The sequence below is a fragment of the Malaclemys terrapin genome, chromosome 1, assembly GCF_027887155.1.
Source record: "Malaclemys terrapin pileata isolate rMalTer1 chromosome 1, rMalTer1.hap1, whole genome shotgun sequence".
NCBI lineage: Eukaryota > Metazoa > Chordata > Testudines > Emydidae > Malaclemys > Malaclemys terrapin.
This window is the reverse complement of record NC_071505.1, coordinates 108572102-108597571: the sequence shown is the minus strand read 5'-3', so window position 1 is coordinate 108597571 and position 25470 is coordinate 108572102. Positions and strand designations below refer to the sequence as shown.

The 25470-nt window shown below is 48.1% G+C and overlaps 1 protein-coding gene across 2 annotated transcripts in view; it reads right to left on the bottom strand.

The window, feature by feature from the left end:
* The window catches only part of DDX11 (DEAD/H-box helicase 11), a 34051-nt gene extending 10901 nt beyond the window's left edge, over nt 1-23150 (bottom strand). Inside the window, exons 1-16 of one of the 2 annotated variants that reach the window (XM_054034781.1) lie at nt 23083-23150; nt 21738-21884; nt 19601-19837; nt 16988-17074; nt 15165-15322; nt 13657-13705; nt 12602-12709; nt 10247-10334; nt 8279-8484; nt 6682-6834; nt 6508-6554; nt 5535-5614; nt 3924-3968; nt 3731-3798; nt 875-913; nt 239-359 (exon numbers count right to left, since the gene is read on the bottom strand). In XM_054034781.1, the coding sequence (XP_053890756.1) occupies nt 239-359; nt 875-913; nt 3731-3798; nt 3924-3968; nt 5535-5614; nt 6508-6554; nt 6682-6834; nt 8279-8484; nt 10247-10334; nt 12602-12709; nt 13657-13705; nt 15165-15322; nt 16988-17074; nt 19601-19837; nt 21738-21884; nt 23083-23085 (1636 nt within the window). In that variant the 5' untranslated portion in view covers nt 23086-23150. Of the gene's footprint in view, nt 1-238; nt 360-874; nt 914-3730; nt 3799-3923; nt 3969-5534; nt 5615-6507; nt 6555-6681; nt 6835-8278; nt 8485-10246; nt 10335-12601; nt 12710-13656; nt 13706-15164; nt 15323-16987; nt 17075-19600; nt 19838-21737; nt 21885-22453; nt 22649-23082 lie in introns of those variants that run through there. The other variant, XM_054034772.1, reaches the window with a different exon arrangement.
* Nucleotides 23151-25470: the final 2320 nt, after the last annotated feature.

Genomic DNA, 25470 nt, shown 5'->3' with positions numbered 1-25470 from the left:
GGAACAAATCTTTCCAGATAAATAGCACCCACTCTGGCAAACAGAATAGGTAGAGTAGGGAACCCAAATTTCACCTTCCTCATGGCCTACTCCTCCCTTGCTTCACTCGCTTTCCTAAGGCAGCTTCTGCAGCACATGTCTCCCTCCCCGGGAGACAGCTCTGAAGCCAAGTTCATCTCCCCCCTTGGCCCATGTAGATGCAAGCTCCACAGCCTCTTTACCCTGCATCTGAACTCACCTTCTTTGTCTGGCCCCTGATGCAGGGTGAGAAGGAAGTTCTGCAGTCCAGCCATGTTCTGCTTTTCCTTGTTAGTCTTTACAACACTGGTGGCTCCATATCTCTCCACAAACCCAAAAAGCTGCCACGTAAATAAAGAGCAGGATTTACAAAGGATACAAACGCACTGACAGCACGTCACATACAAAGGCCCTCACTGAATGTTATACACCCGTTACAGAAGCCAGACACTGTGGCATGTCTCAGTGCTCCCCAACTCTTCTAGCCGGAGCGTCTTCCCTCCCTTGAATCAAAACTTAATGCTCGCCCCTTCCACACGACGCAGCCTCTAGGGATGGCATGTTTTACAGAGTCCCAGAAAAGGCAGTGCAGAACTAGCACTGTATTAGCGTTCCAGTGCTTACTAGCTGCCATACACTGTGAATGTCAAATACCCAGCACAGTTGGGGACACTTGCAGGGGTCATTTTGTAAATCAGAGGAAAGCATAATAAGCATGCAGAGGAAAGCAAGAGGCTTATAGCCATATGCCCAGCTGCTATGCTCTTTCCCCTTTAAATGCCAGACTGCCCCTTGTCCTTGAACTAGACGGGGCTGAATGTCCTGCCATGTTGGTTAAGGAGCAGTGGGGAAATACCTTCCTGCTGATCAGACTTTTCTCACAGTAACGCTGAACCTGTGGGAGGAAGAGAGCGCGTGTTAATACTCAAAATCCCCTTCCCCATCCTGCAGCCCCCCCTGCTGGACTATTATCCCTTTCTCACCCCCGCAATCTCTCCTCCAATAGCAATGCTGGGAGAGAAGTGCAGTGTAATATTAATGGCCTAACGTGAGCTATACTTTATTATAATTGCAGCTAAATGACTTGCTAGGTTCCAGAATAAGTGTGTTCTTCAAACCCAGTGACCTAAGAACTCCATTGTAAACTGTTGAGTTTTAGATGCTAGAAAATATTTTTACTTATTTAGCTTGTAACCATAGCAGTCTTTTTCTCTTGCTTAGTAACCCTAAGAACTGTTATCAGAATATTTAGCCAAACAGTGAGGTATTGTGATGGGTGGACTAGTTCCTACGCCCACCCGCAGCTGGAGGCCTTGAGGCCCTGCCACACCACACCCCAGAAAAGGGCAGTGGAGTCCTCCAAGCTGCCTAGAGTGGCGGTGTGGGACACAGCCAATCACAGAAGGTCTGCAAAGAACAGCCAATCCAGGCCCAGCCAGCAGGCCCATATAAAAGGAGCTGCAATGCAGAGCGGCAGAGTTCAGTTCCGTTTCTTCCTGGAGCTGGAGGAGTGTGAACAGTGTGCCTGGCTGTCTGAGGGAGCTACAGGACCTCAGACAGAGCAGTGCTGGCAAAGACTGGGGGGAACGAGAAGGAGCTCCGGGCTGGCGGCTGGGACTCAACCAGGACAAGGCCCTGAGGGAAGAGTGAAGAACGTGCTGGGGCACAGGGAAGTGGTCCAGGGAATCCTAGCAACAATGCAGCTTAGTTAAAGGGACATGGCGGACTGCTGCTATCTATAGGGTCCCTGGGCTGGGACCTGGAGTAGAGGACAGGCCTGGGTCTCCCCCATCAGCCACTGGGAAAATGGTCTGGACTTGATGAATCCCAGAAGAGGAACTGAACTCTTAGTGGCTGAGCAGGAGAGCTGGGGCCCGAAAGGCCCAAAGAGGGTGAGGACATTGCCTCCAGGGAGGGAGCTGCAGGAGTACAGCTCAATACCAGGGCTAAGGCCATTTTAAAGACTGCTGGATTAATTAAGGGCCTGAGTCCATGGAAAGAAAGGCCAACCAAGGGTACTGGGATAGTCCCTCCCATCAGACTGTTTCCTGGAAGGGGTTTTTATTTCACATGCAGACAGAGAGACTCGGCCAGAGGGCTGAGTCACCGAAGACCCCCACCTCAAACAGAGAGAGTGCAGGCACACGCATTCGGACAGGGGGCGCTTGGGAGAGGTGAGTGCGACTCCGTTACCGGTATCACGTAAAAACTGGTAACACGCAGGTCATTAATTGCATTTTTCCATGATGTCTGTACAGAGTTATGTATGTGCGCTGGAAATATGTTCCTAAATACCTTTTGGGGGCAGACTTGATAAACAAGCTTGCCTAAGACAAAAGAATGTTTTTCCTGTTTGCCTGGGTCTCCGGTAAATTGCGTAAGCCAAGGCTAGAGACAATGGAAGTTACATTTATATAGGAATCAACCAGGGCATGGGAAGTCATCAGGAAGAGACAAACAGCAGGGGAGAAGAACTTTATCTAGGGACACACTTCAGAAGAATCCCTTTCTTTAGTCCAGTAAGCCCTTGAAATGTAGAGAACCCTTAGTTATCCATCACTAAAGGGAGAAGAGGCTGGCACTCTTGGAATCTGTTAAAGGTGGATCCTTCAACCTCATGGATTGAAGATGCAGGGGACTGTAGCTGAGAAATTGCCTGAGACCAGGATTGTAAACTGTTGAGTTTTAGATGCTAGAAAATATTTTTACTTATTTAGCTTGTAACCATAGCAGTCTTTTTCTCTTGCTTAGTAACCCTTAAGTCTATGTTCTTTATTAATAAACTTATTCTTGTTTTTATTAATGAACCATCTCAATGCTGTGTACTAAGGGAAAGAGCGTCCTCAATGAGCCAACAGGAGAGACAGCAGACTTAATAAATTCTGTGAGGGCCCAGTAAGAGGGACTGGACACTGCAGAGACATATCTGGGGAACTGGGGCGTGCTGAACGTTACCTGCAAAGCAAGGTTAAGACTGGCAGAGTCTCAAGGCACTTGCTGGTGAGGCTGACAGAAGTGGTGTGGCAGGGAGCTGATACATTCCAAACCCCAGCAGAGCTCCCCCGACTTAGTTCTGAGCAGCCTAAGGAGAGCATCAGAAGCCCCACACGTCTAAATAACCCTGCTTCACCAACAGACAGCCCACCTCCACTCGTGTGTTACTGCCATGGCTTGAGACTACACTCCCTGGGTGCACACAGCTTTAGCATGCTGCCATAGCCAACGTAAAACAATACCTTCTAAGGCTACGTCTTCACTACCCGCCTGAATCGGCGGGTAGAAATCGCTCTCTTGGGGATCGAATTATCGTCTCTCATCGGGACGCGAGAATCGATCCCCGAATCGACGCTTGTACTCCACCAGCGCAGGTAGGAGTAAGCGCCGTCGACGGGGGAGCCGCGGAGGTCGATTTGCCGCCGTCCTCACAGCGGGGTAAGTCGGCTCCGATACATCGAATTCGGCTACGCTATTCGCATAGCTGAATTTGCATATCTTAAATCGACCCCCCCTTCCCCGTAGTGAGGACATAGCCTAAGACCAACTGGGGCAATGGAGAGAAGCTGGCAGGAAGTAGGCTAGTGTTCTGAACAAAACATAGGACCAAGTCAAGACATCTGGGTTTTATTCCCAGCTCTGCTACATGCTTCCTGCGTGACCCCCACCAAGTCACTTTACCCCTCTGTGTCCTAGCAGAAGACAATCCTCACACTACCTTGAAGAGGTTGATATTGTCAATCTGACTCTGAAACAGGAAGTCATTGATGGATTTTAGTTCTGTCCCTGAGAGAAGAGAAACACGTATTACCTGCTGGGCCCACAGACCTTCACCCCACCACCACCCATCTCCCCTGCCTGTTGAGCTGTACACTGCTCTAGGCACTGAGGCATTCAGAGGCACATCTTACCTGCTTGAGAAATGCTCTGAGCATTTGGATTTTGATTCACGTTTCCTGCAAAATATCAAACCAGTTCAAGGCAGCATGATTCACACTGGGTTTGTCTAAAAACTTAAGCAACACACTTAATAGAGCTAAGGGGGAATGCAACTCTAGCACAAAGACAGCACCCAGAAATTAACTGTCTGGTTGGAAAGTGGTTCTACAGTCAAAACATTGCCTTTTATTATTCATATCTTTGCTTTCCTCTGTAGGATAGATCCACATCAAAGGACAAATGTTCTGTAGCATCCCTGCAAGCTAATGCCTAGGTTACTTTTGTACAGGAGGCGGCAGATGGGTAGGTGCACAGAAACACTAACACAGTATTCATCATGCTGCAGAGACTAAAGAAGTGCAAAGCACCTTCTCACGCAGGCACTAAGGCCTTGGCTACACTCGCGGATTCACAAGTCGCGCCGCCAGCACTGCGAGAGCTCTCTCGCAGTGCTGCAAGTACTCCACCTCTCCGAGGGGAATAGCTTGCAGTGCTGCGAGGGAGCGTGCAGCGCTGCAGGCGCTGATTACACTGGCGCTTTACAGCACTCCACTCGCTGCGCTCGGGGGGGGGGGGGGGGGTGTTTTTTCACACCCCTGAGCGCAGCAAGTGCAGCGCTGTGAATTGCCAGTGTAGCCAAAGCCTCAGTGACCTTTGTAGACACAGTGCGAGGGAGCTGGAATGCACATAGGCAAGTGAAGGGGGACAGTTCTCCCTCAAGCCATCAGCAGACAAACAAAGGTTAGTTGGTGCCTGACTTTATTTTCTGTTTCCAATATTTAATCCCCACCTCCCGTCTCACACTTCTGGAGCCTAAATCCTGAACTGCATTTCCTGATGGAAGTATTTAAGGGAGGGCCAGGTGGGAAGGAGGTAAGGAAAAAAGGATGGAGCACCTGAGAGAAGAGGGAAAAGGGACAGGGAGAAGAATGCGCTCGGGGGGGGGGGGGGGGGGGGGAAAATTGCATCTTCCTATTAGTGACAATGACGAGTTCTTTACAGAAGGCAGCGGTTCCCCTCAAGGCACATCTGATGCCTAGTGGACAAGTAGAAAAGTAAACAAGGAGCCAGGTTAGCTCCAGAGGGTCTAGAATCACAGCAGAATAAAAGGCAATATTCAAAAGAGAAATTCACTTGATGGTTAAGAGTCTGCCAAGGCAAAGGGCCTCACTGCTTACTAGTACAGCAATTCTGTTCTATTCAGGCTTTTAAGCCACACTCATCACTGTAGTATCTGTCTGCCATGTTAGTAATTTGGCACCCTTAATTCCCCTATCACTCAAAGTCAAATCTGAGAAATTGTTGAGAATACAGGAAAAAAAAGACCTTTCCCCAGTGACCTACAGCATGACTTGCTGCCTCCTTTTAATGAAAGAGGAGGTAAGCTTCAGGTGGATCCAACTGTCAACATCCCCAATTTGCGGAACAGGTTGAAAAAATAAAGTTAGCAGGTGACGGAGCTAGGATATAAACAGCTAGTTCACAAAAGCTGCAGGGAGAGAGAGGGGAGGCAATTACATTCTGAGGAAGCACCAGCCAGCTCAGAGTCTTAGGAACATCAATGGAAGTGGAAGCTTTCTTACCTCCTAGTATGGACACAAACCTCTCCAGCAAATACAGAATCTGTTTAATGTACATCAGGTTTTTTGCCTTCAGACGTTTCCTATGAGATAGTTGATGGTATTAAACACCAGAACGAATGCCCACACGGACTATAACACACAGCTTCGTAAGTCCCAAACACAAGCCATCAAGCTGATTGGCCCAACTCCATTTCTTTATCGTGAGGAGATGAGAACTAAGACACAGTTTTCTCTTGGACTCACTCTTCCAGTTTGTGTGCAAGGGACAAACCCCAGAAAGCCCTGGCCAAGTGTTCACAGGTGCCAGAATCACTGCACTACCCAGCGATGTCACTTCAAGAGTCCAAGTGTTTAACAGTTTCTAGCACTGACTTTTTCCTCTCTCACCGGTTAGGGTTAATTTATTTATATTGCAGTAGTGCCCAAAGCCCAATCAGGATTTAGGCCCCACTGTGCTAGTGCTAGACAAATACACAATTATTAGCCCTATATGCAACAATCACTGTAGAGCTGGTAAGCCTGATGCAAGCTTTGGATAGGGCTGATACACTGTACACAAATTCTCCCTTGGAGGTCACCAGAATTCATTCTGTTTCAGCCACAAAGGCAGCTAGAACACGAAGGTTCAAAGCCTGGGAGAGATGCGAAAAAACTAAAAACTGGAGCTTATAACATAGCATGTGGCTGCCGAAGTAGAAAGTAGAGGGAGAAACTGGGAAAGAATTTAAGAGAACGAGAAAGCCACACATGCTAAAATGTCACCCTGGCTGTCCAATACCAACCCTGGGAACAGGCTTACAAAGGTTCTAAACAGAGCTAGTAAACCAGCACGCTCCTTTCATCTGTCAGAGCATTAGTACAAATAGCCTTCCACATGGGAAAAGTGGGACAAGGCCCTGCAGATGAGAGAGAAATAAGCTCTGGCATCTCCTCTGCTTGCAGCTGTGGGGCTGTTCCTCTCTGGGATCCTCACCTGTATCGTTCCATGTACTGCAGCAGCTGGGAGTGGGCACAGCACAGCTACAACAGAAACAGAGCTGGTGTTAACAACTCCATAAATGCCGGGTTCCATTACAGGTGGCAAATCTACTAGATACAGAACACAAGAGAGGTTAAACAGAGCAGTGACCTCCAGTCCCTGACTCACCTGAGCGCCACGGACTTCGGCGCTGTAGATGCAGGTTATAGTGTCTATCAGATTGTGGGCCTCATCAATAATCACCACCTGATCCTTCAGTTTGATCCCAGAAGCACATCTGGTAGATTCATGCAGGAGCATCTGATAAGGCAACACCACCAGCTGTGGGAGAAACCCAAGCCTTAAATGACCTGACTATTTCAATAGTACGAATAGTGGGCGTTTACAAAGGGCTTTCCAAGGCAGGTAAGTAATATTACTCCCTTTTGTTATGGATAGGAAACAGAGGTAGAAAGAGGCTAGGGGACTTGTTCAAGATCATACAGCAAGTGAACAGCTGAGCTGGTAAGAGAAGCCGGGTCTTCCAACTGCCTGTCCCATGCTCTAGCCACTGGATGTGTGTTTCCCCCAAAGTATTTACATTAAAAACCACTATTTTAGCAAGGAACCTGCAGACGAATGTCTTTCACAAATTCTCATGTTATTAGATGGTCACAGAGAAATTCTTCTCACAGAAACACAGAGAGCAATGGAAATGGCTCAGATTGTCTTTGCGTGTCAAGGCTGGCACCAGAGTACCATTACAAATACCACTTTGCACTTATAAGCCACCTTTCATCCAAGTATCTCAAAATGCCTTACGAGCATTAAGTAAGCCTCACAATGTCCCTGGTAAGGGAGCTGGATATTATAACTGAGAGTAAACTGGGCACAGAGATTAAATGAATTGCACCACAACACAATGAAATAGTGGCATTGATCCCCAACCCTCCGCTCTAACCACTCTCCTCCTCTCCCACTCCTCCAAAGGGCTATATTTAGCTCTACCTTTTGGTTAGAGCTAGTAGGAAATTTGGTTTCTGCATTTCCATGGAAGTGGGTCGGTTTTGCTGAAATTTTTCAATTTTCCTTCAGGAAAATGCAAACAAAATGTTTCATTGTGAATCAATTTAACATTCATCCCAACATCAGCTTGAGTCACCATCGTGTGCCTCATGCCTCCCTTTTCTACATGGGCTGGGCTCCCCCGCCAGACTACACCTCCCATGGCACACCACTTCTCGCCTAGCCAAGCTGCCATGTGCATCCTGGGTTTCCCAGGAACGAGGTGCAACATGGAAGACATAGTCCAGACTCATGCTGGGAAATGTGAGTCTGAGGCATCTGAACTACCATGAGGCTCCATGGCAACCCAGGCAGCCAGAGAATAATGCGGAAACAACCAGAAACGTTTCGTTTTTGGTCAACAAACAAAATATTTCAATTCAGGAACACTGAAACAATTCATTCCAATCACAAACACTGAAACAAAAACATTTAGATAATTCCAAATCTTTCAGAACTTTTCATTCTAAGACAAGTTTCAATATTTTGACTTTTCATCCCAAAATGGGACTGAAACCAAAGTTGAAATATAGGAATTTCCTGCACTGGAATTTCCAATCCGCTTTAATTTTGCCGATGTGTAGAAAACACTCAACTTTCCAGTTCTTGGTTGACATGGTCAGCAGGAAACCTGAAGAATACAGCATTACAGAGAACAGGCGAGTCAGTTTATTTTCTGGTGCCAGGGAGCTATTCCTCACCAACAGCCCTAGCTTCTCACCTGGGCAGCAGGAATGGCATAGCGACTCCCATAATACGGACAGGCTTTAGTCTCCTTGCCCAAGGCCACCAGCTGCTCAATATCTTTCACCTTGACTAGAACTTCGTCCCGGAGAAACTGCATTTGCTCATAGGAGTAAAATGGACACACAGCCCGGCTCACACGCCTTTTCTTCCCCTCTGATTCCTCTCCCTCACTCTTCTTCCCTGAGGACAGGAGGCAGAAAGGAACTGTGAGTATAAGCAACATTCACACGAGTCAGAACAATTACTTTGCATCTTTATAGCACCTTTCATCCATGGATCTCAAAGTAGATTTTGCAACACACCTGACCATCCACTACCTACCTATTGCATATATAGTGCCCAGTGCTGTACTATCGAGACACTGAATAGAGAATTAAGACTTGCACATAGTATTGTCCCCAGTGGATCCTGCTCTCACTATCATGAGATTTAGCCACTTGGAATTTTTTCTTCTTTTCTCACCCCCACACCATTGTGCAGCTTCTGATATTATCACAAGGTGGCTTCAACAGCAGACTGTAAAAATGCTCGTACTTTGGATCATTCTGATCACCTCTAGTAGCAGTAGGGAGTTACAAACACAAGGACCTTCCACTCAACGTCCTCCCGATTGCAGTGACAGATTCAAAGTACCCAATGAGCACAAGTGTCTCGAAGGATCTCCACACCTTTGTGAGGTGGGGGGAGGAGGGTTGTATCTGACTAGTTCTGCTCCTCTGAAGATATCATTCCCACAGGATTCTCACTCCTGGAGTCTAAGCTCCCACCAGTCTCCCCTTAGAACTCTCCAAGCTCTTAAAAGTATTTTTTAGCTCTTAAGGGCAGTCATAGCAGGGAGCAATACAAGCTACCACACCCTGAGCACTTGGCTTTTCTATTCTATTCCATCCACGTGCCTGTACAAAGCCCATCACCGGAATATTGAGTGCACTTGGAACATTCAAGTCAGTTCCAATTACACAACTGGTGAAAATTTCCAGAATCAAAAATATGCTTCAAAACGAAGAGCAAAGTGCAAAAAGCATCGCTGAGGGCAATGCTTTCAAAAGTGCCTGAGTCCGACTGAATTTCAGTGAGACGTGGCCTCCTCGGTCACTTAGCTGCTTTTGCAAATATGGTCGCAGGTCAATAAAGATAATCTCTAAACTCCAAGGGAAGATGGAATGAGTGAGTGAGGATAACCAAAAGCATGACAGACCAAGAGCCTCATGGAGAAAATTATATGTCAGTAATGGACCTGATGGGAAGGCTAAGCTGAATTTTTAAAAGGCCCCTCAACGGCTTTGAGTAACGCAGGGGAAGAGCCGGAGCAGCTAGTATTGGAGCTTGCTGCAGAAGCCACACCTTCCTCACCAATCGTGGTCAAGAAGAATCTAACTGGAACATTCCAAGTGCAGCTAGTAAGCTCCGAGCCTGGCCCAGGACAGGAAGCAGGAACTCTGGCTCACAACCTACCCTACCACCACTGATGTTAAAGGCCAACGAGCTCAGGGAATTCTTGTCAGTCTTGCTCTAGGGAGCTTAAAAGTGAGCATCTTGGTGGATGGTACTTTAGGGAAGGATTGTCCTCAGTGGCAGAGCTGGGAATAGATTTAGGGGAAAAAAAGATCTCCTGACTTCTAGCTCCTATTCTAGGCAACTCTTTTCCATATCTACAATACAACCTTCCACTCACTGAAGCATCACTCTGGATCGCCACTTGTCTATTCACAAAGCTCCGAAGTCCAGCTGGAAATGATACCCTCTCCCCAAGACACAGCCTAGCTGAATTAGAGAGACAAGTGCCACTTCCCACATGGGAAACAGCAGCATTTCAAGAAAGCCCCTTGTACCCCCATAGGCTACTGTATCAGCAGCCAAAGTGCATTGCACTGGAAAAGTGTTCGCACTGATTGCAGTAGCAGTTGCTTCCCCGGTAGTCCAAGTTAGGAACTGTTCATACCATGTTTGTTCTTCTGCATTTCCACACAGCGGTCATTGATCAGCTGGACAGCCCCCAGATGGCGCACCTCCTCATTCACACAGAGGTTCTTAGAGAAAAACAGAAAGAGAGGCTGTTATGTGCTCTCACTTTCATTTGTAAGGTATAATTTCCTTTATAACAGTCAGTCTAAGACTAGCCCGAGAAATGGAAAGGTCTTCTACAGCAGGGGTTCTCAACCTTTTTCTTTCTGAGCACCCCTCAACATGCTATAAAAACACCACGGCCCTCCTCTGCCACAACTCTTTTTCTGCATATCCAGTAGATTAAAAGCCAGGGCTGGCATTGGGGATAGCAAGCAGGGCAACTGCCTCGGGCCCCCACGCCACGCAAAGCTAAGTTGCTCGAGTTTCGGCTTCATCCCAGGACGGTGGCGCTCGGGCTTTAGCCGCAGATCCGAGCCAGTCTAACGCCGGCCGTACTTTCTGGTTTATTTTGGCGGACCCCCTGAAACCTGCACGCAGCCCCCAGACCCCTGGTTGAGAACCACTGTTCTACAGTATATGGGATGCTGCCAGGTGTGCATACTTTGCCTTACTCAGGAACAAGTTACCAAATCTCCTGTACGTCACCATAAAGTTTATAAACCAGCAAGCAGACCAAAAAAAAAAAAAAAAGGTGCCCCAAAGATGATCTATGCCTGCATCCATGGTTCTGTGCTTTTGCCATTTACGTCAGAACCTGCAGGAATACCAAACAAAGCAAGGAACTGCTCTCCTAACACTTCAGGTGTTTGTGATGTCCCCAAAGTAGAAGAGGAAAGCAAGGTTCTTGAACGTATGACAAGGGTGGCCAAAGAACAGTCCATGGGCCAAACGTGGCCCCTGGGTGCTCTAATTTTTTAATACAGAGGTTCACCCCTGGAGATTACAGGTTACAGCACTTGATCCAAGTATGACACAGAGGCCCACAGTTGGTTCATTACACTGTGTCAGCAACTCTTGTCTGACTGGACATATTCACTACACCTAACACACTGTTGTCATAGTCTGTATCTAAAAAGTATCATATGAAGTATCATAAGCGAACTAGTAACACACTGGTCATTAATTTGGGTCGTGTTTGTACAGGTGATGTATGACAAGTTATACATATGTGCTGGAAATATGTTTTTAAGATGTGTTTGGCAGGTAAAGCTTAAGTCACCCCCACCTCAGACAAAGGAATGTGGTCCCTCCTGCTTTAATGAGTCTCCAACTTAAGTTGAGCAAAGAGGGACAGTGAAAATACATTTACATAAAAGGTAAACAAAGCCATCAAACTAGTAAGCAAGAAGACAGTCACTCGAGGGGGGGCGGAGGGGGAGGGACGACTGCAAAAATTAACATGGCATCAGCTCCCTGGGTGGGCACAGCAAGCTGAGCCCCAAGAAGGGCTTCCCAACTTTGAATACAAAGACAAAACTTTGAGGATATAAGCAGAGAAAAAAAGCCATTCTGGCATCCCTCACTTGGGGGACTAACAGGGATAGAGCTCTTGAAGTCACAGAATAGTGGATCCTTCAGCCAGGGGGTTGAAGTCTCTGGGAATGGAGTATAGGTGAGAAACCTGCATAGGCAAAGATTGTAACTTGCTGAAATTAAGTTTGAGTCCTAGAAGCATTTATTTGTTGGTAACCATTTCTATCCCTATTCCTTATACTTGGTATCGCTTAAACCTATGCCACAAGTTAATAAACTTGTTTTACTTTTATCATAAACCAACTAATTGCTTTTCCACTGAGGAGGGGGGTTTGTCAACCCCAGTTAGGTTAGTAAGATGCGGTGTACTTTTAAAGGAGCAGCAAACTTGATAAGATTTTGTGGGATGTCTCTGCAGAACTCGGGAATTGGAGTTCATCGAGTGTTACCTGCTAAGCAAGGTTTGGGCTGGCAGAGTCCCGAAGAGTTTGCTGGCAAGGCAGACAAGCTGGCATGTCAGGGAGCTGACACACTGCTTAGCAGCAGCAAAGCTCTCACTTGCTGAGGCTCAGAGGGGTAACACAGTGGCTCACAGTCCTGGGAACCTCAGCAAGTTGTCACACCAACCTCATGGTGGGGCATAAGGCACCACCACAATGCCAAATTAAAAAGATTAGGGTAGCTAGTATTCGCTCTGATTTTGGCAACCTAAGCTAAGCCCACCCATCGCTAATGTCACTTTCAGAGGAGCAAAATCTGGGCACCTGAGGAAGTGAGTCTCAAATATTTTTACTAGATGTTTACTAGTGACATAGCTGTCATACCCACACACATCTCCCGGGATTTCAAGAAGGACTGTTGTATTTGTAAGACAGCATTTCAGTTCCCCTGGGAATCACCTCAGAGTGCTGCGTACCTGCCTGGACCCCAGTGACACCAGCCGTATCTCCTCACCAAAAGGGCTCTTCTGAACTTCATGCACAAACTGAGCCAGCTGGGAGTGTGTGCGGCTGCAGTAGTAAATCTGTGATGAAAAAGGAAGATTGGAGGAACTCAAGGAGGGCTGTCTGCCTACCCTGCTACGAGAGAACCTGGATGGGAAAGACCCTCAAAACCTGGACAGGAGGGACTTGGAGACAGACTCATGGGACGCTTGAAGACCCCATGACCGCACACAGGACCATCTTTTGGCTGTCAAATATCCTGAGAGAAATAAGGCACTGCGTGACTCAGTAGGAGGGGTCAGCCTCTGGAACTAGCATCCCACCTTTGAGGGCCAAACCTGACAGCTGGCACACTGTTAGCAAGTTACCTACAATACAGCCTAGCAGTGAAAGGGGACATCTGTGTCTCCCAATCTAACCAAGGAGTCAATGTGCGACTGGATTTCAAGTAGCCTCCACAAGGTGCTGGGACATTTAATAAAGCATTTCCTGCCTTGTGTTTCAGGTGTGCCATTCAAAGGCTGAACCTTGTCAGGGGCCAGCAGATTGTAGCATTGTCTCTTACTAATAGGAGTAAAGCAGAGGAAAAAAACCCTGCTAAGATAAATTTTAAGAGACTCTTGCCATTTCTCCCAAGTTTCAGAGAGACTCTCCAGGGGACACAGCAGCATGCTCCACCAGTGCAGGCACTAGAGAACCAAGTGGCAAGCATGCAGTGGCTCTTAAAAGTAAGAAATGGCCATTTCCAGTAGTGTGCGTTCACAGTGACTTCAGGGAAAAAATCTTAGTGATCTCAGCAGAGTAAGCTGCCTAAACAGCCAGTATGATTCAAAAGGAGATGGTGGCGGAGATCCCCTTAGCCGGGCAATGGCATCCACAAAGCTGCTTTTGACAGGTTGAGGAGTAATCCAGATACCCGGTTCTTAGATCCCGCTGTCCCATATCACACTGTAGCTCTAAGGAAACCTTAATTCTTCTTTTACACACATTGTAAAGGGGAAGTGTTAGAGGCCCCTCCACATCTTACCTTGGTCACATGCTCCTCCTCCAAATCATCATCATCCTCCTCCTCCAACCTGTGGGGGTGGGGAAAACAAAACTGTTTTCTTTCAGCAGCTTCCCAAAAGATTTGTCTCATATACAGAGCTCACCAATGACTTCAAGTGAGATGGCAGCATCAGCTCAGGAAAAACCTCAGTCTCCTGAACCGTTAGCTGTGTTAAAGTCAGATTTCTAGAAGTGGCCTGTAAGTCTGATGAACAGCAATCAGGGGTCAAACATGCACTTTTTAGCAATTATGACTCCAGTATCCAGCACAAACCTGAGCATTCTTTGGCATTCTCTTTATGAGGCACTTTACAGAGTTTATGAGGATTTATTAGCTCATGAGCCCCTGCTAATCAGTTCCACAATACTCCTTGCTACACTATTTAAAATGAAACCTCAAACACATCCGTATGCGCACAAAGCAGAGACAGAGGTCAGGCGAGCCAAAAATCTAATACACGAGAGTCTCCAAAAGGTGTTAAAATAAACCAGAGTGCATGGCTGAGTGGTGCAGGCATTAAGTTTTAAACAGAATTTGATGCAGTTTGCTGTGTGTTTGAGCCTTTAGGATGAAGCTGAGGTACTATCTGCTCTCTGCGTTCAGTAAAGAATCAAAGGTATTTTGGGGCAAGTAGGTATTTGCCCTAGTGTCCTTGACTAAAATAATCTATGCCCCATACTACTGCATAACAACATACGCTCCAGGTGCGTGCCTGGTTACCCCAGAAGTGACTGCATTTTAGTGCTGGGTAAAGCAATTCCATTTACATGTAGTTTAATAAGTGCTTTGGATTTATTCCGATGTAAAGTGCTATACAAGTATTTATTATACTTGCTGGTAAATCCAAATTTTAAGTGTGTTTTGTTTTTCCCTGGTAACACATGCTTTAAGCTGAAATCCAGATGCCAAAGGAACAACTGTGTTTATATGAGAGAGAGAGACAGACTGTGTGTGGTTTTTATGCAGAGGTTCAGTGTCCTTCAAGATGTTCATGTCTTCTTTTTAAATGTTAGATTCTCAAAAGCTGTCAGTACTAATCTGCAGGATTAAGATCTTTTACTGACACCCTGAGGAGTATTTTGCTTCTCTGATGTAAGGAATTTGAACTCAAGTCATTTACCCAGCACTCAGAGGGTTTATGTGGGGAAACAGGCCTGGATGAAGTAAATGGCTCTACACATTCCAGATAAGATGCACTTCTTCAGATCGGAGTTACAGGCCACAGTGCTGTCAGCATGAAGCCGATCCAGCTGAACAAAAGCCTTCGGGGTTCATGTAATTACATGGAAATACAGAATCTGCCTTCCAAGGACCAAATAGGGGAGAAACTCCAGATTTATGTGACAGAGATACATTGAGATCTAAAAGAAGGATGCCTGAGTTTCCACAAAAGAACCCCAGGAGCCAGCAAAGCAGAAACCCCCCAACATCATTATCACTATCTGAACGCGATACAAGCAGCAAGATCACCCACTCCCAGCCCTTACCCCAATCCCACTTTCTTCTCCTCATCACTCTCATACTCGGCAAGGATCAGTTCCTCCTCCTCGTGATCCAGCTGCTCTAGAACATCTGACCCTAACTCCGTCGACAAGATCTCCTTACTGAGCTGGAGCAGCCGCTGTGTCTCATCATCTTCAAGCCTCTGAAATTAACACAAAGGACTATCATTCACCCAAAGACAGAGAGCACCACTCCGTACAATAGACAGTTCAGAGGGCAGCACCATCTCCTACAAAATGGAGGGAACAGGATTCATTCACATCCCCAGCAGAACAGAGAGGTACATGACCAATGGTCTCTGGAACTGCTCAGCATGGATGCAGTCAGTACAAGAAAGACAATCCAGACGTGCTTGTGCAGTGAACAGATGTGCAAAAACAAGTACTTATGTGCAGAACTGCCCATAAGTAACCGACATACCAGATCATACCAGTGGTCCATCCAGTCCATCATCCTATCTGACAGGGGCCAGTACAAGACAGTGTACTCTACAAGTGTGCAAAAAAGCATGTAGTAGATCATAAACTGTCCATAAATGAATTTTCTCCTAGCTCCAAGCTGCTAGTGGTTGATTTATGTCCTGAAGCGTATCCCATATCCTTATATCCCTTACAGCTTAAAAAACAAAACAAAACAAAAAACATTGTGATGTTCTTATTCCTAGAAGTATCTAACCCCTTTTATGGATTCTATTAAAATCATCATCAATAATAGCTTATGGAAGTAAGTTCCATGGTTTAATTTTGTGCTCTGTAAAAAAGGGGGCTTTTATCAGTTTTAAATTAATCACCTTTCCATGTCATTGAATGCCCCCTTGTTCTTGTGTCATGAAAAAGGGAAAACACAGCACCTGATCCACCTTCTCTAGATTATTCATTATTTTGTATAACTCCACCTTATTGTTATTTGTCTCTTCTCTAAACTAAGCAGTTCCATTTTTTTCAGTCTCTCCTTACATGGAAATTTTTCATTATACCTAATTATTTTTTGTCTCTGCCCCCTTTTTAGTTCAACTGTATCCTTTGAGATGGTGTGACCAGAACTGAATACGTATTCCAGGTGAAGGCATGCTAACAATTTATATAATAGCATATTTTCCTAATAGGTAACTGAACACAGAATTGCCTGCTCAGGCACACAGAATGAGCGTACGCAAATTTCAGCAGGTATCTCTGAAACTTTGGCCCACAGCATAACCAGATGCATAACTAGATGCTCAGAATTGGGAGAGCTAAGACCAGTCCCCCTCCGCCAGCCCTCTTCTTAGTGAGCAAAAATAAAATCTACTGTCTTTATTCAGAAAGCATGGCCATTTCCAAAACACATTAACATATCACTGTGTGAAGCACGACAATAGATGTAATTGTTCCCCAAAGGGGATCCTAACTAAATAAATAAAATTAAAAAAAAAACTCAGATTAATTTCATGGAGCTGTTTTTCAACCAAATAACAAAGCTTTTTGAAAACACTAGAAGTAGACATACAGGATGACAACAGAAGGGAGTCTAGTCCACCAAAGTACACCTTCTTCCTCTCCAGGCATACAAATGCAATCACAGGAAATATTCCATATCAAAATCACATTTCACACCCATATCTTGAGAGCTTCCAAAACAAACACAGACAGAAACTTGTGACCCACAATCCAAGACTTTAACACCCCAATCTTGCAAACATTTACACACACAAGTAGTCCCAATGACTTCAACAAGAATATTCATGAGAGTAAAGGCCCACATATGAACAAGCGATAGCAGGACCTAAACCTCTAGTACAGAAACTCCTCTGCTCGCTGGGATAACTCACCTTTCTTTTTGATGCATATTTGAGTTGCACGTTATGGCGAATTTTCTCAAGACGATCCTCTCGTTTCTTCCTCCTGATTTGCTCTTCCTGAAATGAAAGGTGTATATAGGTCAATTTACTAATTTAGGCTTAGAACCCAAACAGCATTCCCCTCTAGGCTCCCCAATCTCCTTTCATCCTGAAGGCCTGCTCCCCCTCCTGTGCCCCTAATCTCTGCACCCTCTTCAGTCCTAAGTCCTGCATCCCCCTCCTGCGCCCACATGGGGAAACTGACCTTGATGCACGAAGCAGCTGGCATTGCTGCTCGCTCCCCCAGAACTGCTGCTGCTCTGCCCCGCACACTCCTAGGGGGCTGTGAGGGGGGGGGAGTGAGGAGCAAAATCAGGGCTCCCTGCATCCAGGTCACTTTCCCCACCTGGGCTGCATAAGGAGATGGCATGGGAGCAGCAGCTCCTGATGCCGAACAGCACAGCACAAGTGGGGAAAGTGACCTGGATGCAGGGAGTGAGTGAGTGTGAGTGTAAAAACAGCTAACAAAAGCCAAAGCTGGCCAAAACACCAGCCATGCGCTGCTCCCACTAAAAGGGAACCATCAGACTCTCTCATCCTTCACATTTCTCATATGAGCTACCAGAGCTTGAATTAAATTTTTGTATGAAATTGGGGTGAATTTAAAAACTGTTTAAAACATTTTAAAAATAAAAAAATATGAAGAACTTTAATACATTTTATTTACAGTATCAATATTCATAATAGACTTGTTAGTCCTTCCCCCCCAGGCAGAGAGGCAGAGACTATGATCAAGACCAGCTGTGCCCCCCACAAGACCAGGCCAACCCTCCAAATTGGACCACATCCCTCCCCAGACCAACCCCCTTGAACTGGACCAGACCCACATCCCCCCCCACACCAAACTGGACCCAACCCACATCCCTCCCCAGACCAGGGTGCTGGTGGGGGGATGGGATAGGGGGTACTGGGGAAGGTCCAGTTTTCCCCAGGGGTGCTGGCAGGGGAATGGGCAGGGGGCACTGTGTCTCCTCCAGGGGCACTGGTGGGAGGATGGGGTGAAGGACTCCAGGTGCTCTGCGGGGCTCATGCCGAGGGAGCTTAACTTGAGCAAGGAGCACCCACTGGTCGGGGTGTCTGACCACTGGGTGCCGGTGCCACCTCCTGCCCAGCATGGTCCGGGACCCCCACACTCCCCGGCCTCCGCATTTGAATAATGGCAGGGCCGGGGCGGGCACACGGGGGGAGCTGCATGTGCAGCACCCTCCCACCAGCGCTTCTCCAGGCCTGGCAGGGGCCTGAGAGCCCAGGGAGGCGGAGGTCGCGCCACAGGAGATCCCAACTGTCTGCGGCAGCTAGAAACCCCCCAGGCCTGCCGCCGAGCCTCCCCACCCCCACCCCTTGCTCCACCAAGTGGTATGAGCCTCTGGGGGGAGGAGGTGGGGCCACAGTAGCTGAGGGCTCCTCTCAGCCCTCTTCACTGGCTGGAGCCCTCAGCTGGTGGCCAGCTGGCTGAGAGGAGCAAGTGGGTGGGGGGAGGGAGAGGAGGGGAATGGGGAGGGAGAAGGCAGCCCTGGGCCTGCGGGCGAGAGGAGTGGGTGCGGGGGATGCTGGGCCAGGGGAGGGAAAGGAAGCAGCACCACAGCCGCTTCGTCGCAGTGCGCAAGTGGAGCGCTGGGCCAGCGCACGGCACCCAATTTGGTGGGCCACCCTGTGCAACCGCCCCAGCTGCCCACACCAAAGGCCGGCCCTGCTTATACCTCCAACTGCCAGCAGTCAGCAGCTAGCCATATAACAGATGGCTAAGGCACCTCCAGAATCAGGGAATTCTGATGATTTGAGGGGCATCTGCTGATTTAGATGTTTTTCTAGACCAGTAGTTCTCAACTCGCAGGCCACTTGCGGCCAATCAGCACACAACTGCGGCCCATGTGACATCCTCAGGGCCATACAAGTAGTATATATATTGTGTGGATGCAGCCCAAATAACACTTAGAAAGCTTCATATGCAGATCACAATGGTAAAGGGGTTGAGAACCACTGCTGTAGACCCTATGCTTTTGTTCTCTCCACACATGAACAGTTTCTGAGCTTTCTGGCTGTGAAGAGCCATGTGACCATTAATCTCTGTCATCTAGTGACACAACCAGACATTGGTGCAGAGAGGGTTTGGAAATCCTCACATTTTTAATATGGGATTACCTTTGAGACCAGTTTATGGCCACTATGTGCCAATCTTGTTTCATTGCAGATAGTCACACCAGAAACATCCAGCTAATGGTTTAAATCATTGGAGCTGAATGTCCCTCTCAGCTGCCATTGTCCCAGCTCATTGAGCGGATGTTCTCCAGAAATACAGCTGAAAGTTATGAACATGTAAATAGCTGCATCTCCTGCCTAACATTCTTTTGATTATTAGTATAATTGGGACACTTGCTACAGTCCTTAGACACAAGAGTAAAAGTATCATTTACATATGGTCAGCTACAAGTGCTTCGCAGATCAGAACATTTGACTTTACAAAGTTCCCTGTTCCCACTATGCCATCCATTGTTTTCCTTGCAGACTGCTACTGATCCTGACTATAAAGGAGCATTTCCCGACCTTTAGTCTGTCCACCATGGCCTGCTCTTCTTTTTTCTGCATAAACTCAGTGATCCAATCTAGCTCCCCTGCTGAGCCCTGGCGGTTTGAAGCCTCCGCGCTGCGTGATGTAGGCTGTTGTTGCTTGTCTTGTCCATTATGTTCATCTGCAAGGAGGCGGGCCTCCTCCTGCTTCTTTTTTTCTTCAAAATCTCTGAGCCAAGAGAGTGCTCCACAGATAAGACTCAAGGATTTTCCCTGCAATTAAAAATAAAGAACAAAAATATCCAAAAACACATGGTGGAAATGGGAGTTATCACATCCCTTAAAATAATCCCAATGGCAAAACATATTTTGTTATGTTAAAATGCCTCTGTGGATCTCAGGTTATGCTTGAAACAACAAAAGATTTTATTCAAAATGTACTGGATGCCATAGAGCAGGGGTCAGGAACCTTTTGGAAGTGGTGTGCTGAGTCTTCATTTATTCTAATTTAAGGTTTTGCATGCCAGTAATACATTTTAACGTTTTTAGAAGGTCTCTTTCTATAAGTCTATAATATATAACTAAACTATTGTTGTATGTAAAGTGAATAAGGTTTTTAAAATGTTTAAGAAGTTTCATTTAAAATTAAATTAAAATGCAGAGCCTCCCGGACTGGTGGCCAGGACCTGGGCAGTGTGAGTGCCACTGAAAATCAGCTTGCGTGCTGCCTTTGGCATGCATGCCATAGGTTGCCTACACCTGCCATAGAGGTTGCACAAGATAAAGGCCTTAGCCTCTGATGTGTGCTGGTGTTGTAATAAGAAATAGGAACCCTCAGGCATATGCTATGGGACAGTGCAACAGTCAGGCAGCTGTGGAAAGAGGTAGACACGAGTGAAAACAGTGCTCAGCTTCAGCAGCAAAACCTCAACCAAAAAGTGTATCCTACATTATTTATATGCTGCTAAGCTGTGTTAACTCCACCACAGAGTTTTTGGTTCTTCAGGACTGCAATGATCACCAAGTGCGTGATTTTACAAAAATGGAGGAGTACACTTATGTCTACAATAGAGCAGTGGTACTCAGACCTGTCTGAGTTAGCAGCCAAAGAAAGAATATCTTATCACCATAGAGAGCAATTATATGAATCTGAAGAAATCTGGACCCTGTTTCTAGATATGTTTGGATAAAAAAAAAAAATGCTGAGATGACTCAAAGAATGCCAGACCTCCATTCAACAACTCCTCCTCTCTTTCCCTCCCCCCAATTACCTCCTTCCCTCCTCTCCCTATTCATGTATTTCTTCTTCTATTTTATTATTGTTACCTCCATCCTAACATGTTATGTCTATAATTTGTATTGTCTGGTCTTGTATGGTCTGGTCTGACTTTTTGACAAACTGTAAAATTGTGTAATTGCATAAATTCTACTGGATATCTGAAGCACATGGTATTCAAGCATGTACATAGACAAGCTGCAAGTCATTTATCTTTTTTGTACTTTTCGTCTGTTTCTTCAAGAAAATCAATTTAAAAAATAATCACAGAAAACCCTCAAGAGGAAACACATTGATTCAAAACTAGATGTATTAATACAAGTTTCACAAGAAGGATTTCCATAAGGAAGAGACACTAGCCCACTGCTAGACAACAAGCCCCAGAGATGTGGCTCAGTAGTATTTGCAATGAGAACAACACAATCGTATAGCGTACAGACAGGGGCTATTGCTTCCATACAGTGTGATTTATTCTTTTTAATATACAACTCAAATTTCCACTGGCACTTTTAAGATACTACAGTATATCATATTACTAGTACAACTTTTGAAGTCTGCCACCTACCCTATGACCTATATCAGAATTACTGCTTTCCAGGTTTCTCCAGGCCATTGACTGACTAGTGTTGTTATTCCCCGGCCTAGATTTAGTTTGTCCAGACAGAATCTTTTTATTGCCAGCATGTTTCTCATATTTTTGTTTGTACCTTTTCTCCATGACAATTATAAGCTAAAAGTGGCTGTCAACAGCTCTAGGCTCCCTGACAACTCAATAATTCTGGATCCAAACAGGATTGAAAGGGATACTGAAGCAACTTGTAGTGGGGGTACGGTTAACTGTAGTCTCTTCAATATCCAAATGCAGGACAAGCTCAGCCACACGCAGCTCTCGCTTACCGTCCCTGTAGGACTCTCAAAGATCCCGACTTTGCCAGCCTCCAGAACATCATACAGCTTGGCCATGAAATCCTCTTGGATGGAGTAAGGGGTGTAAGGAAATGGGAAATTAACCCTGCCCTTCCCCTGAGCTGCACCAGCCGCCTCCTAGCATAGAAAACACATTCAATGTGAAGTGTGCTAACACAGCTCTGCATGCCTCTCGTTACCTCTGCCAGCCCTCGAGCCTGACCCCCCGCCCGCCCCTCTGCCAGCCCCCGATGCAGCCCCGGAGCCAGTCCCCGAGCCTGATCCCCCAGCCCCTCTGCCAGCCCCCGATGCAGCCCCGGAGCCAGTCCCCGAGCCTGATCCCCCAGCCCCTCTGCCAGCCCCCAGTGCAGCCCCGGGACCAGTCCCCGAGCCTGACTCCCCAGCCCCTCTGCCAGCCCCCTGTGCAGCCCCGGGACCAGTCCCCGAGCCTGATCCCCCAGCCCCTCTGCCAGCCCCCAGTGCAGCCCCGGAGCCAGTCCCCGAGCCTGATCCCCCAGCCCCTCTGCCAGCCCCCTGTGCAGCCCCGGAGCCAGTCCCCGAGCCTGATCCCCCAGCCCCTCTGCCAGCCCCCAGTGCAGCCCCGGAGCCAGTCCCCGAGCCTGATCCCCAGCCCCTCTGCCAGCCCCGCCCCCAGTGCCAGCCCCGTGCCAGGCGCCGCGCTCCCCCGGCATCGCTCTGCCGCCCACCTCCGTGCCCGGCAGAGCCCCCGGCCCGCGCCCGCGCTCCATGGCGCCCCGCGCGCCACTCAGGGGCCGCGCCAGACCAGTCACCGAAGGTTCCACTTCGAACGAAGCGCCAATGACGCGGGGCGGCCTCGGCCCCGCCCCCTGCGCCTAACGCCACCACGTCGGCCTCGCTCCAAAGCCAACGTCAGACGTTTCTCGCACGGGAAGACCCAGCCAACTCCCGCGCTGCGCACGCGCAGACCGAGGAACGCAGCTACGCGTGCTGGTGGCGGGGCGCTGCCAAAGCGTCGTTTTCTGCGAGCGATGCTCCTCCTCCTCCCACCCCCCCTCCCCCCAGGTCTTCGGCGCAGGCAGCTCGCGCCGCCTCTCATCTGAATATGGCCCGGAGGGACCGCGCGCATGGGCCGCTCCCCGTGCAGGGCCAAGCCGTGGCCCGTGGGGCTGCGGTGCCTTTCGTGTGCGCGAGGGCAGCGGCGCAGTCACCGCCTGCAGCCTGAGATTAACCCGCAGAGCAGCAGGTGTAGCGGCACAAACAGCTCTCGCTCCCGTTTTCTACTTTGGGGGTACTGAGCATGCCCAGTAACCTTCCTTGTAGCCACTGCCCTCTCTCTGCCCTTACTTCTACTTACCATTTGCTGCCTCCTCTTTGGGGGGGAGGGGTTAAAAGGATTAAGGGGGCAAATCGCAGCGGGGGGGCTGTCAGGGTCTGAGCAGGGGGCAGAATTTTACTGGCCTGGGGGGGGTTCAAGCTACTGTAGCTAGCGGTAGAAGAGGGGCTGAAGGGGAAAAATCGGTGGTGGGGGGTGAGAGCCGGGGTTAAGGGGGGGGGGGGCGGGGGACGCTGCCAGACCCTGTGGGGGTATAAAATCCCAGTTTAGGGAGGGGGAGACGGGGGGGACACTGACCCCCCTGGGATGAGCCACCCACTGTGCTCGCTAATCTAGGAGTGTGGGGGGGGCAGAGGCTGTTTTTTTGTTCTCACAGGGACACTGCATGTCAGCCTCAGAGCAGGGGGCGGGTTCCTGGGTCTGGGGTCTTAAAGACACAGGCCTCCAATTCCTAGCCTGTCAAAGCTTAATCACTGCAGCTCCTCTCTATCCTATACAAGTGTTGCAGGGCCATGGCCGCCCGGGGGGGGCAAGTGGGGCAATTTTCCGCAGGGCCCCCACAAATATGTCGGAGGCTGCCCCCGCCTCCATCTTTCCCCGGTGCCTCAGCGTGCCGCGTCCGGGAGCAGCCCTGGGGCACTGCAGCATCGTGGCTCCAACGCTGTCCGGGGCCGCTCCTGGTCGCAGCACGCTGAGGCTCCAGGAGAGGGGGTAAGCGGCATGGTAAGGGGCCGGCACCCCACCCCCTCCACCTCATCCTAACCATCACCATCACCCAGCAACAGCCCATTATGTAATTGCAAATGTATACATACCATTAAAGCATTTAATGTTTTTAAATAATGTGTTTATTGTATTTTCAAATTATTACAAATAAATTTTTGAATGTATTTCACTATTTTTTTTTTACATTTCCAAATACATGTTACTATAGTATTGCAACTTTTTTTTATGGAAGGGGACCCAAAAATTGCTTTGCTTTGTAATAATTTGAAAATACACTAAATACATTATTTAAAAACATTAAATGCTTTAATGGTATGTATACCAGCTGCTTAGCTGCAGCGCACCAGGGCCGCTCCTGGACACGGCGCACTGAGTCGCCGGGGAATGGGGAAGACGGATGCAGGGGGAGCCACTCTGGTCTCACCTTGGGCTCAGGGGGGCATGCTCCATACCCACAAACCCTACCTCCCCTTTCACAAATTCAATGAAAGGGGCCACTCTGGTCTCACCTTGGGCTCAGAGACATGCTCCGTTCCCCCAAACCTTACCTCCCTTTTCACGGATTCACACACAAAAAAGTGAAACCACATGCCTAAATCATGCAATAGATCAATTTGGCACATTAGCCAGGAGGAAGCAGAGCGTGAGTGTTTTCGACCACAAACCCCATCCCTCCCGTTTTGCAACCATCCCCCCAGAGGAAGCAGACCGTGAGTGTTTTCGACCACAAACCCCATCCCTCCCGTTTTGCAACCATCCCCCAGAGGAAGCAGACCGTGAGTGTTTTTGACCACAAACCCCATCCCTCCCGTTTTGCAACCATCCCCCAGAGGAAGCAGACCGTGAGTGTTTTTGACCACAAACCCCATCCCTCCCATTTTGCAACCATCCCTGGACCAGTGACAGGTGCATGTGCAGCCAAGTCATTGGAAATAAGTAAGGAGGAAGCCAGTGGAAAAAATGAAAGGGGCCACTCTGGTCTCACTTTGGGCTCAGGGGCATTCTCTGTACCCCCAAACCTTACCTCCCTTTTCACAAATTCAATGAAAGGGGCCACTCTAGTCAGAAAGCAGATCGGGATTGTTTTTGACCACATACCCCATGAAAGGGGCTACTCTGGACAGGAAGCAGATCGGGATTGTTTTTGACCACATACCCCATCCCTCCTGATTCGCAACCCCATGGACAGGCGGTAGCAAGTTAACAAACTGTCACATTGCGTGGCAGAAACCGCACCCAGTAGCAAAACAGGAGGGTTGTGTTTCGTGTCATTACACCGGCATTAACTCCCTCCGTTAGTGCAACCTGGGCAGCGCCCCTTGCTGGGGGAACGGGCCGAGGAAGCAGATGGTGGGGGGGGAGGCTTTGGAAGAGCTGGTGAGGTTGAGGGGAGGGGGAATAGAGGGAACAGGTGATGAAGTGGGAACTCAAACCCCAGGAATCAGGATCTGGAGTGTGGAGAGCGGGACAAATGGATTTAAGGGTCTAACATTTGTCTGATAGTAGTTTAATGCTGGCTAGGGAAGGCTTTTTTCACGTAAATCATGGATTACGTAGTTGATTGTGTAGTTTCGGTTATGTGACTATTTAGGCCAAGGAAGGATTTAGGTCAGCAGTTAAGGAAACCCTGTGCAATACCAGTAGGCAGCACAGACTGTATTAGTCAGTCAGCTGCTGAGGGCT